Below are 13,396 nucleotides of genomic sequence, written 5' to 3'. Positions count from 1 at the left end.
AATTAATCATGATTAATCACCATTCGAACTATGTCCAAAATATGCCATTTATTTATGTATATTGTTGTGGGAATGGAAAGATAAATGAAAGAAGGCGGATATATCAATTTAACATACAGTATCTATGTTTATTATAACATTTTTCTGCGTGTCAAAATGAAAGACAGCCCACACACACCCATCAATCACCAAACCGTGGGGTCTTAATTCATTACGTGTTGATTTCTATCAACGGGGGAGTACTTCAGGAAAGTCGACAGAGGGGGGGGGGGGCTAGTGGGGCTAGTGTTCTCCAGTGAAGGGGGGGAGTCTCCCTCCGCAGCCGGTTGGCTGAGGCCCATTCCCAAACCGCCCCCTACTCCCTACCCCTACACCCTACCCCTCCGTTTGCGCGTTCACGCGGAGGGTCCGCCATATTGAGGGCTGTTCCAAAGCAACGAGTGTGGAGGGGGAGTGGGCTATCAAGCCCTCAAACAGCGAGTCTGCAGCGGTGCTGACTTGAGACCGGTCTCTACCTGACCGGAGTCACGCTGTGTGTGTCCGTCAGGAAACACGCTGTTTACAAGTAGTTCCAGCAAACATCCACAGATAAACTGCGATGTTAACAACCTCATGATGACCTCATATGTTTTTAACTTAGGATCATACCTGTGTTTAGTCTAGAAAAAGGTAAATGTGTGCATTTTATTATAAAGTTGTGTATATTTACAGACCGTTGCAAAAACTAAGAAGCTTATAAACATCAGGTTTAAAACTAAAAGAGCTTTTAAACTCAATGAAAGATGTTTGGAGTTTTATTTGAGTTATTAAATTAAACTTTTTGTCTAAGAGATGCTGATTTGAAACCGTTGTTACATACAGTTACGGCATTTCCTGTTTCTGCCGGAGAGAGGGGAGGCCGTCCCAAAGCTTGCTGCTGTATTTCCTCCCTCCATCAGACAGGAGGGAGCCTCGTTGAGCTGCGAGTGTGGCTACAGACGGAGTTCACTCCATCGCGGAGGGGTAGGGTCGAGGGAGTGGTTTGGGATTGGGCCGGAGTTTTGGCACAAGTCCGTTGTACAGACCGACGTTAACAGCAGCCCTGTCTGTGCACAGCACACGGAGACCGACTCTGTCGTCCGGTGATCTAACCGCCTTCTGGAAAAGCTTCACAAGTACGTCGGTACGCAAATGCGCTTTGTGACACAAGTGACCGTACGCATTTCAGATTACGCACATAACCTGCGTACCAGTTATGTGCACCCCTGTACCAGAGCCATATTATTACTATTATATGGCTCTGCCCTGTACTACAGTATTCTCCGTCGGGACTTCCTGCAACAACACCACGCCGTTATCAAAGATGTTCTATTGAGAAGACGATCACTACGTGACAAAAGTTTTCAAAACCGTGGCTGCTGAAATCAATCTTACTAACTGCTGTCTGTGCAATTTACTCCGCGCGAGTTGGCAGACTTTATTTTGCTTACTTTAACATCATTTTTCATGGTGGGGGTAAGCCATTTCTTGGTATGGGTGTAGCCTACCCCAGCCATACCCTGGCGCTGCCACTGGTGGCACGTATGGGGCGGGCCATTCTGCACATGCGTTAAATGCGTTAAATATTTTAACGCAAATAATACCGCCGTTAACGCGATAATTTTGACAGCACTAATATATATATATATATATTCAACAGATGTCATCTAAATCACTACAACTTCTATTGTAAATATGTTCTGTAAAATAAAATTAAGAATACAATAGTTACAACACACAGTAGCATGATAAATGGTTTTCAGGTCTGCACTTCCAGCAACACGGACACGCTTATTAAGCTCAACACTATACGATCGAGAGATGTCCAATGCATTCTGTTAATGATCTTAAATTGAATAAACCTAGAGACCCAAACCCTAACCCATTACTATTAGAGTAATTTCTCTAATACCACTAAACCATCAGTGTTAATTCTGCCTGAAACACACTAAGGTACACGTGAACGAAACGGGTTGTATCTGCTACAGTCTCGTGTGAAGGGAAACTTTTATTGAGCCGTATCCGTGTGAACGGAAGACTTTTTTGATATCGAATTCGGTTCGCTTGTGTTTCGTTTGCGTTCCCGTGTAAATGGGGCCTAAGTCAGTGGGCCAAACAATGCCTACAGAGCTGCTCTGTATGAGTCTTGTGAAAATGCAAGCACCAATGACAAGAAAGTGCAGTTATAAAAACACACTTTGATTCAACATGAATGCATTGTCAGTGGACATTTAAATCCATAAAAGGCATAATCAAGTGCAATGCATGATGTAAACATTTAATAGCTAGCCACAATGGTGGCTTGGTTGTCATTATTAATTCTCTTGGAGTAAGGACTTGAATGTGTTTTCTTTTAGCCCGGTGTTCCTAATGGCCTTGTCAAGAAAATCTGCTGCTTAGCTTTAAGCTTTGAATCTGTAATGTTCAAACCTCATTTTGCATCGAGAAATGGTTTGTTTGAGAGCCCTACATAGATCAGAGAGGCTGCTTGTTCGCTGCTACGCATTGTACGCAATAAGGGTGTGTGGTAAATGGTTTGTGTTTTGCAGGAATCAACTTTCGTAGCTGACATCAGCACGACTTTTAGGGAGGATTACAGGTACAAGAAGGCAAGAAAAATAAGGCACTTGATCTAACACAAACATGAGCAAAATGTGACACAAATGACAATATAAATGTTGTATCAATATTGTTTTTTACAAGCTTGTTGCTAAACCCAGCATATTCTTAACATACATCACATAACATGCTGTCTGGGCTTAAATGTGCTCTGAGAGTCAGCGTTCTGTTGACTCAGTTGAATTGCTTGCCTAAGGCATCAGTGCCTGGACACATACACATAATTAGGAAAGGTCACTGTGCCTCCTGTCTTGTCAACAAAATCACTTTCTGGCTCAGGCTGAGCCAGTCCTCCCTCAGCTACCCTTGCCAATCAAGCGCCAGCAGGCCTCTCTGGGTAGCCTTAGGTGATATCTAATTATGTATTTTACAAAATAAATACTAAATACGGGGAGCATAACAATGAGCTATACACATTTGGATTGTATCCAATGATATCAGACCTAAATCCACAAAAAGTCAATTTAAAATCACATGACCTTCACACCGTTTCAAAGTTGCTTTCCCACCGCATGGTCTACAGTCCACTGTATGATGAAGTGGAAGTGGCTTTCACATCGCTCCCTGGTGGCCTTACTAAGGAACTATTAATCTATGGCTCTCCACATTGCATTCAGATGTGCTTTCCCCAGCCACCATCTGGCTTGAAGTAAAGGCCAGGAGAGGACCCGGAGGACTGGACACTCTTATTATGAGCTGCACCAAGACACCTCTGGGTTTCTAAGCGCTTCCTCTGACAGTGACTGATGGCCAATTAACCATTGGGAGAAGAGTATTGATCACTAAGAGAACAGGAAGGATTCCGGAAACATCTCTTAACACACCACTTTTCTCACTGTACAAGGTGAAAAGCAAGACAGCACATCAGGTATACTAAAAACAAACATTACCAATAAAAAAGGTTCACACAAATACTGCAGCCAAGGTCAATGCACACATCAAGCTGTTTTAGTAATCTACTGATGTATAGTTTTCTGGTCACAAAACAATCCTAGCCTTCTGGGGAGGAAAACAGCAGCAATGTTCTCTTTGGCTGCATTGGTGGCGATTCTATTGTGATTGACATCCAGGATATCAACCTTCACATGTCCCATGTTCTTTGCTGAGGTGAATTTTTTTCCCCAGCAAGGGAACACTGTGGAATCAAGGATCAAGGTCAGCGATGCATGCTCTTTCTCTCCATAAGAGTGTTAGAGCGAGAGAGATGAACCCGGGAAAAGGACATTCGATTAGACCCTCCAGAGAAAAAAGACCTAGTACTCAGCTCAACAAGCCTATCACGACTTTTCATTTGTGGCCCTTGAGGCTAAATGAGTGCTAGCAAAGGATGGTTAGCAGCGACAGAAACAACAGTAGAGATTGAGGGCAATCTACAGCTGCTCATGTCACAGAGTGTGGCCGTAAATGAATTATAGTCCAGGTTCCCATTGAAACATAGGGTAATCTCATCCCACCTCCAAGGTGAGGGGTCAATTTGATGCTGCCTAGATAGAAAAGCACAGCTAGTGGCCACGGTGCACCACATTTCAGGAGGGAAACAGCCCAACTTCAACCCCTAAGCGCTCTCACATAGACCTGAATCATAGAAATGGGGTAATTGAAACAAAAGGGCAGAGTTTGACAGAGATATAGTGCCTTTGCAGGGCCTCTGCACAGACTGCAGAAAATAACACCAAACTCCTCCCCTCTGCAAGGTCCATCCTCCATGTGTCCTCCGCAATGCTTGTGTCCTTCCTTTGCGCCTCAAGATTGCCATTTGCAAATGATAAGCGCGGGGACATAGCCTTCTGAAAGATAAGTCGCAGAGGCATTTGTCACCAAATGGAGCATACTCTTTCATTGTTAAAAACTGACCAGTGTTGACAAGCATCGTTTACCTTTTATTCATTTATGCTGAACTATTATCTCTGCCTCCATTAATCTCAGTTACACAAACGGAAGAAATAACATTTTGCAAGACTTGGACAGGAAGACAGGTCATTCCGGTCTGTATTCTTCCCTTCCGACAAATGACCATGATGGCAAGTGAATTAAAAAAAAAGCAATACATTATCAGCTCTGTCCTGCAAATGAGAAATTCCAACTCATTTTCAGTGTCATATTGTCCAATTTAAATTCTGTAAGCAGCATACAATTCATCACAAGCATTTGTATTCCTGAGGAATAAAATCATGTTAATTATTTCACTACTTTTCCCCCCTAAAGTGTAATTGCTTCCTTGCATGATACATTTTTCATTTATACATCATGCTAATTCACTGGGTAAATAAATAATTGTATATCAAATAAACCCTCCCCAATGCACAAGTCATCCCGTTGTCTGTGTCATTTAAATTCATCTTCCATGACTAGAGGGAACACAAACTCTTTCTGGTACTAAATGATCACTTTCTGTAAAATGCCATATCACTGCAAATACATGACGATCATGTGCAGTGCATTAGCTATGGGACAGAAACAAAGTAGTTTTAAATTATTTTGACCAGAAGGCAATTTCTCCCAATAAATTATGTTAATTCCAGATTGTTCTCTCCTTATCGCATTCTTTAGTGAGTCAATGAAGAGAGACAAATCTGTCTGCCAGAAGACAACTCTAAGATGATTCACATTAGAATGATGAGACTTCTAGCAAAATAGTCCCTTTTATATCTGTACAAATAAAATCGGAACTTGCAGATTACTGTATTATGCAATAGATGTGTGCTTGTTGTCATTTAATGGCCATCTCCTTGCATCATCACAAGGTTTACACCCCTTGGAAATTGCTCGGAGGAGACTGTTCGCACTGGTAGGAAGGTACCGGATACCAAGTCCCTTGCTCCCTAGCTGAACCAGACAACAATTGCTTGGCAACACTCTCTTTGGGCAGAAGGAAAAACAAAGAAAAATACAGGATTTATTTGTTGTGCATTGAAAACTGACTTTTTGATGATCTTTTCAAGAAAAAGTAACAACAACAGGCACGTTTACATAAATGGGAAAAAACAAAAGCTACAGGAGATGGAATAGTTTGCAGACATAAACCTAATGCATGCAGCAGAAATGCATGCACATCCTTGTGGAAACACCCTCTCAAACACACACGGGGCCATTCACTTCGAATACTGAAAATATCAAATGGACACACACAGGCAAATCAGTACGGTCCTTTGTTCCTAAGGATGCATGCTGCATACCTACCCCTCTGCTCATCAGAACACTCGCAAAACAGTGGAAGAGAAAGTGCTCACATAGCTCAAATCTAGATTGACGGGCCTACCTTCATTACGGACTGAGTTGTGTTTTCCTGCAAAAAAGACAAGTCGGCTTTTGATACGGATAAATGCCGAGTCAGCGCCTTGCCTCACAGAGGATAGCTCGACTGATCTCTGCTGAGACTGTCCCAGCCCTGATGCCGAAAGAATTGGCTACCAAATTACCTTCAGATCCATTTCTGGAACTCACCCTGTCCTATAAATGCAGCCTGTAAGCTGTGATGGAAGCTGAAAAAGAAGCTTGTACTGACCTCATGTATGATAGAGTGTGACAGACTTGAACAGGGGTCTGCCAAAACATGTGATAAAGTAGACAGACTAGAATAAAAACAGATTTGAGCTTTCCCTGCATTCATTTTTCTTTTAAACTGGCTCATTGCTATTCACGGTCACAGGAGGGCTGTGAGGCTATCCCAGCATGCATTGAGTGAAAGGCAGGGCTCCAGTCTATCAAAGAGTGAACAAAGAAACACAAACTGTATCAAATCTATTGGAATTTAGAGAAGTCTTTGCACTGTAGGAGGAAACCATAGCACCCAAAGGAAGCACAATGAACACGATAGATACGCAACCTCCACACACAGAACCAAGGCACCGAGTAACTTCTTGCTCTGAGGCAACGCCTACTGATCCACCGACCCAAACATATAACCCAGCAACCCAATCTAAATATATCAGCTTCAACATGCATCATAAAATGACTTGTAAATACCATCGCACTGCCACTTACTTAGCTTGATATATGAGGTTCCCTAAAGCATGACTGTTTTTTTAATCCTAATATATTCATAATTATACACTAATTAATGCAAGAGAAAAGCCCTCTTAATTCATCATCTCAGTGTCCTGGAGCAAGAGACCCAATTACACCAACTTTAACATGTTTGCATCCTGTCCAAAGCAAGGTTAACAGTTCGGAAACAAGCACATGGCAAATGATGTGTGAAATTCTCGGATACATACCAGCTGCTTCCAGCTGTGTGGCATTGTCAGGATGATATTTAGCATTAGGGAGAATGAGTCAAGGAAGTGCTATTAAAAACAGTCACGGGGCTTTAATGTGAAATGGTGCTTTATGGGCTACAGGGTGATTGCATTGATCAAATCATTGATTTCAATGGATGAACTGTTCACTATAGAGTGACCTGCAATATTAAAGGTCAATAACCAGCACTATTTGTTGTGTGGTGTTATCGTAAAAATGAAAGTGCCATTTGCGCCAGTATTGTTGATAATTACTATCATTATGAGCAAATTAGATTTTCTAAATGAAAAATCATATTGGGTAGAAAGGAAATCTGTATCTGCATTATGTTCCCTCACAAATGGCTTATTTGTAGGTGCTGAGGGAAACGTGTCTCCTTGTCAGAGTACTATAGCTAACCCCTCTGAGATTGTTTTGTACATCAAAGCACATTTGCATGCAATCGGGAGTGTCTGGCCAAGAGGCTCGTCATAAAATGTAACTCATCAGTGCGAGTAGGTCGTCTAACTCCGTAAAGCTGTCACCATACTGCATATGCAGCAAGTCCTTTCCGGAGAGAAACGTGGAGTTAAAGGATCCTAACTGTAGCCAGCAGAGCACCCGGTTAAATGAATGAACACATGAACGTACGGTTAGCCCGACGGCTCAAAGATTTGATAACAAATTGATAACGCGAGGATATATTTGTTGCCTTATACTGGAGCTAGACTGTGCTGAAGGTTGTGTATGTGACAGATTTAAACAGCGGCAATGTTACTGAGCACCGCATTTATTGATAGGGGCCCGTCTTTTAAAACATCTCTTATAGTGCAGGTTCAAGCAGGTGTAGCTCTTAACTTCCCTTACAGTCACGGCCGTGGCGATAAAACAGGCTTTGTCCTGCATGCGCTGCTTAAAATAAATATATGGGAAACACAACAAACGTGGAAAATGATAGTTGACATTTGCCTTAAGTTTAAACCTAGGTTCACATGTTAGAGGCGACACACTTTCTCCTCTTAACCTTGAAGGTGCAGGCTAATTGAGGAGTGTTAGTGCTAGCAAATTATGGAACAATAACCTGCCAGCAACGTGCTCCGTCACGCGCGACTACATTTTGGCCACAATCTCGAGCAACTTGTCGCGTGCAGCATTTCTGTACGTAGGCCTACTTAATGTGTTTTCCCCTCGGCACACATGTTAAACAAAAGTAACCAAAAACGTAAGTGACACTCACCAGTGCAGGTAAAGCCAGCGAAGACGAGCCAGAGCACACGGAGCGTGGCGCTGAACCTACAGCGGACAAAGGGGCCCAGAAGTAAGGGCATCTTGGTGTTTTTGTATCGCTTAAGTTTAAAAGGGCAGGGAGCTGAGAAGAAACACCAGTACACTGGGCTTTTTAACGTCCGAAGAGAGTCCTCTGTAGTTCGTAAAGCCTTGTTCACAACGCCCAAGTCTTTTCCTCAACACATATCCTCCCTCCGTATCGTAGCCATCAGTATCCTGGTGGTGCGTCCTCGTTGCTCTGAACAACGCATCACAGGTGTGGTAATACACTGCTGATTGCCCTCCGCCGCGGGTTTATCTACTGTAGTCTTCTGTATTTCTCCACAGCCGCTATCCGTTCAAAACTCTCCCTCTCTCACTGAGCCGAGGAGGGAGGCAGTTTCTGCAGCTTCTTGTCTACTTTGCAGCCTTCGCGCGAAATAATACCTTCTCCAAATGCGAAAATGGTAAGAATTGCCAGTAGAGGAAGAACATCTGCTTGCACAGAAATGCTGGACTGGTGAGAGTCAGTAAGCTGCGAAGAGCGGAGCAGCAAAACCAGGAGCGGATCCCGCGTGCCTGCTGGGACTGGAGCGTCCTGAGCGCGCGCTGCTGTTATATCCCTTCTTAAGCAAACATTTACATATCTCGAATAAACATAACTAACCACATATTCTCAATGCACGACAGAATGGAAATTATTTCATCTGCATCCTCGCAAATGTGCTTTTCATATATTGTGCATTACATGAAAATGATGGATATGACATCCAGCCCTGCATGATAGGAATCAGATCGGTGCTTTGCATACAAATTCACACAGATCACATCTGCATGTCATTGAATTTCAGTTGCATATGCCTCTGCTTTGTCTTGATGTTTTGTGTGAGTGCTGCAGTACATCAATGACGGACAAACACAGAAGAAGAAGCAGGAGGATTAGCACTCCCATGAGAGTGCACACCTGTCACCAAACTCAGACCAGGATGTGACTTATGTTCCAGATAGCTTCTACTTATTTTCCAGGGGGTGTCAGCGGAGTGATTTTCAACTGCTCAGCCATGCCTTTTACAACGCTGCCAGAATCGACAGCAGATTATTAATACGCTTCAGATGGGGGTTTTGTGTCTTTGTTTATCCATTTCTCCACTCCCACATAATAGTCAGCAGAATAATAAGTGGAAGCACAGAGCTAGACCACTGTCTTACCAGCTAATTATGGGGCTCATGTAGATGGATGATTCCTCAGATAGAGCTCAGCTATTATACAAACTCATTAAGCCTTCTCTCCATCCAGCATCCTTCGCTAAAGGTCAAAGGCGCAGCGAGAATGACGGCACAAAGCAGTAGCAAACATGCAGCAACACACAGCCTCACAGCCACATCGTTTACGATCAAACCCTGATGAGCAGTGCCAATATGAAGGGGTGAGGGAGGGAGGCGCACAGCAGCTAAATGCAACAGAATGACTCAGCCTCGGTCACTTGTGAGGTTGCTCGTAATGATCTCCCTCATTCTGCTAATCTGCTCTGCATCCTATCAGGCGGTGCAAGCTGGAGCTCCAGCCACAGTATGTGCCTCTTTTCTTTGTGAAAAGCGCCAAAAGCTACATGCATTTCAAATGAGGATGTGAGACTATAAATGCACAGTCAGTTATGTTATCCTCGTACAGGGAGGGAATTCAGCTTCATCTGTTTTTAATGGAACTATTCGAGTGTGTTTTCTCGCTCTGATGTGTTTGCTGAGTCAAAGCGGGGCGCAACCTCGAACACAACCTTTATTCTTACACTGATTCTTCCAGGTCCAGCGTGCTGACCCCCTTGGCTTCTCAGAAGACTACAAGGAGAAATCACAGCTCTTTGGGGAGTTGACACATATAGTTGTTCATTGATTAGTGGGCTTGTAATGAATTTTATCTCAGTTATTGGCTTAAATTACAATATCCTGAGCTTGAAGCGGCTTGTTCTCCTGCAATCAATCATGAAACTGAGACAGAAGCACCATTTCTCTTGTATCATGTTGAATTATTCAAGGCAGCCATGATCCAAAGAGACCGACTCAGTGACCGATAAGTATTAAGAATACATGAGGCTCATTTGTATGTTGCGGATGGTTACACTGTCTGGGTCCATTCATAAAGTGCTGCAATTACACTCACAACATATGCAGCCTATAAAGACAACTGATTCGCCTGGTCGATAAGCATCCACCCAATGAAGGTGTCCATTATGAAATTAATATTATTTATTGTTTACAAACAACGCGGAAGGTCCCTTGAGGAGGATGCAGCTCAGACTGTGTTCCAGCACAGACTGTGAGAGAGAGAGAGAGAGAGAGAGAGAGAGAGAGAGAGGGGGTGTATCAACTTCCATCATGACCACAGCTTCACAGCCTATTGTTTTGTTTATATCAAATTAAACTGCAATGCTCCTCCAGAGAGATATAATTGACCGCAGTCTCAGATTAAATGACTGTAAAGATCTTAATAAGCCATCAGCGGATTGCATATTACATTGCAAACCACTTGTGAGGATGCAGTCCAATGAGAATGAAATTGAGGTTCAGATGTGCATGCCGCAGCATTTTATCCTTTAATTAACATGCATATTACTGTATGAAGATCAATAGTGTATCAATTTAATTACATATTATTGATATGGGGCTGGGGAAAGTAATAGGGAGCTAAACAAATCCCAGTTTTGTTGGAAGAGTAGCCATTACTTTAACATCTCAAGTGGGCCCTTCACTCTATTATAGATTATAATGGATCCCATGGACCCACTTCCTTCTACCTATATACAGTATATGCCTCACTCAAGATCCAGGATAACAATTTTAAAGCCCATGTTATCTAAAAGTAATATAAGCACCACCATCATCACTACATTAGTAATGCACATAGGCTTTTACTCCAGATCTGTCTGCAGCTGTATCTCTCAATACACCAATAAAATATTATGATCTGAATACGCTGTGACTTCAATTAAATTATTTCACACAAGTGGAGATAAAGAAGCCGTAGTGTGATCTCACCACATCTTGTGCAGTTGAGTGAGGATCAAACGAGAGTGTGAGAGATGGAGAGTTTTTTAAAAAACAGAGAGGGAGAAAGTGAAGGCGGTGGGTGAGGATGAAGGAGCCCACTGAAGGTCTCTCATTTCAGCAGCACAGACTGCTGATGAAGCTGAACTTCCAATATCCCACTACTTCAGCTCTGATGATTTCTCAATTTTACAGATATGGCCCGAGAATGTGATTTGATGAAAATGTAAAATAGGATAACCACCAAATCATGCGAAATGGGCTGCATTTTATTCCATGACTATAAATCAAAAGTGGACACTTTTTTTTGGTATTTCGATCCAAAGTACAACTCTCTTGACTTGGAGGAAGACAGTGTCTTGTAGTGCCCTGAAATTAAGATGTTTATCTTTTTCAGATTCTTCACATTCTTTGTGAATTCAAGAGCTTGATGGGTGAAAGGAGCACAGGCAATGTTTGAGTGCTCCAAGAGTAGTTTAGAAAGAGAATTCAAACAATTTATTCATAGAATGCGTTTCCATCCCAAATAGATTCCCCTAATCTAAAACACGGCGTGAGTGTTTGGAAATATATGATGATTTCATTTTCTCCCAGTCTCAGAGTCATAAATAAATGTGCATGCCATCAGCAAAATGGACTAACTGACTTGTAATTCATCAAACCTCTGCTTAGCGCCTAAACAGTTCAACACATGGTAACTTTATTCTTTTGTTTATTTTTTCTCACAGCTGTGTTCTCTAATAGGTGAGGAGAAAGAAAAAAGAGCACTTAGATTTTAAAGACCTCATAAGAATATGAAATAAAGAAGCGAAATGAACTCCCCGTCACATTTCCATGCCGACTTTAATTCTGAAGAGATGCATTTGCGCAAGGAATTCATTTTGTTTACCATGTTGAATATAAATGTGAAGAAAGCTCAAGAAAAACACAGTTAAACAGTGTCTAATCAAGTCTAAATGAGGTGGGATTTTCTCAGGATTCAGAATAAAAACAGCATTACTTTCCCTGCAAAATGGTATCCTATTATTTCAAAAGCATATGCCTGCCAAAGAATATTATTATGACGTTATTGGAACCAGCCTGGAAATATGAATACGACACTCGCTATACTTTTCACAAGACAATGAGTGACAGTTAAATGTGTCAAGACCAACCATTTGTTCAAACAGGTTCCCCCCCCCCCCCCCCTTCCTCTACATTACATTATTCTCAGGGAAACAAATGTTTCAAGGTTTTCCTGAAATATGCTTCCTGGACCGACATTTGCCAGTTGTTTTGAATGTCACATTGTCTAAGCGGGCACGGGAGAAAAGACTTTGAATGATGTTGAATGTTTTATGACTCCCTGCTTTTGTGTCACTCTTCCCCTGCGCTGCTCGGAGACTCTGATAACAGAACCTCATCTACAGCGGCTGGATCTGACAGAGTAACACAGGCTGGCAACACTTAACATTTGGGGAGCTTCATTTCAAAATGCCATGCTTCAACCCTGATAAAATGTTACCTGGAATTTATGACTAAAGATCATTGTTTCTTTTGTTAAAATGGCAATACTAGAGGGCACATGAACTTAAACAATGTGGAATATCCTAAGAGCTAAAAACTAAGAATGAATTCCATTATACTTTGTTTTAATGTGTTCCAAATATCCCTAATTATTTTTTTATGTGAAGAACGATATGCCATCTGTCAGCAACATGATTCAGTTTCACGAAATTAGGTAAGGTACCAAACAACTGAAATGCAAGTTACATTTTGAGATATTGTATTTTCATTTCATAATATCTTTTTTTTGTTTTGTATTTTGATTTTGATATACTTTATTAATCCCCGTGGGGAAATTGTTTCTCTGCATTTGACCCATCCTGTGTTAGGAGCAGTGTGCTGCCATTTTGAACGGCGCCCGGGGAGCAGTGTAGGGAACGGTGCCTTGCTCAGGGACACCTCGGTAGCACTTGGTCTTGCCGGGACTTGAACTGATGACTTTCCAGTTGCCAAGCCAAGTCCCTATGGACTTCGCCACCACCGCCCCAAATATATATAATATCTTGTGCTTCCACTCCACATATTGCACTTTTTACCTCCCTGCAACACAGTAATTGTTATTTCATGTATTAAAATGTTCTTTATAAACTATTAGATGATATTATAAGTTAGGGCTTTAGCTTAACACAATTGTATTGTCCATTAACCTGACAACGGTTAATCAAGTATTTTTTGGTCTATTATAGAA

At 42.0% G+C, this 13,396-nt stretch overlaps 1 protein-coding gene across 5 annotated transcripts in view; it reads right to left on the bottom strand.

Annotated features, from left to right (window-relative positions):
* Positions 1-8,638, bottom strand: part of unc5a (unc-5 netrin receptor A) — a 135,734-nt gene extending 127,096 nt beyond the window's left edge. For all 5 annotated transcript variants that reach the window (XM_034093014.2, XM_034093015.2, XM_034093011.2 and 2 more), the window contains exon 1: positions 8,093-8,638. In XM_034093014.2, the coding sequence (XP_033948905.1) occupies positions 8,093-8,183 (91 nt within the window). In that variant the 5' untranslated portion in view covers positions 8,184-8,638. The remainder of the gene's footprint in view (positions 1-8,092) is intronic.
* Between the last annotated feature and the right edge of the window lie 4,758 nt (positions 8,639-13,396).

Source organism: Pseudochaenichthys georgianus, chromosome 10, assembly GCF_902827115.2.
Source record: "Pseudochaenichthys georgianus chromosome 10, fPseGeo1.2, whole genome shotgun sequence".
Classification (NCBI taxonomy): Eukaryota; Metazoa; Chordata; class Actinopteri; order Perciformes; family Channichthyidae; genus Pseudochaenichthys; species Pseudochaenichthys georgianus.
Note: the sequence above shows the minus strand (reverse complement) of the source record. Positions and strands in the feature narration are given on the sequence as shown.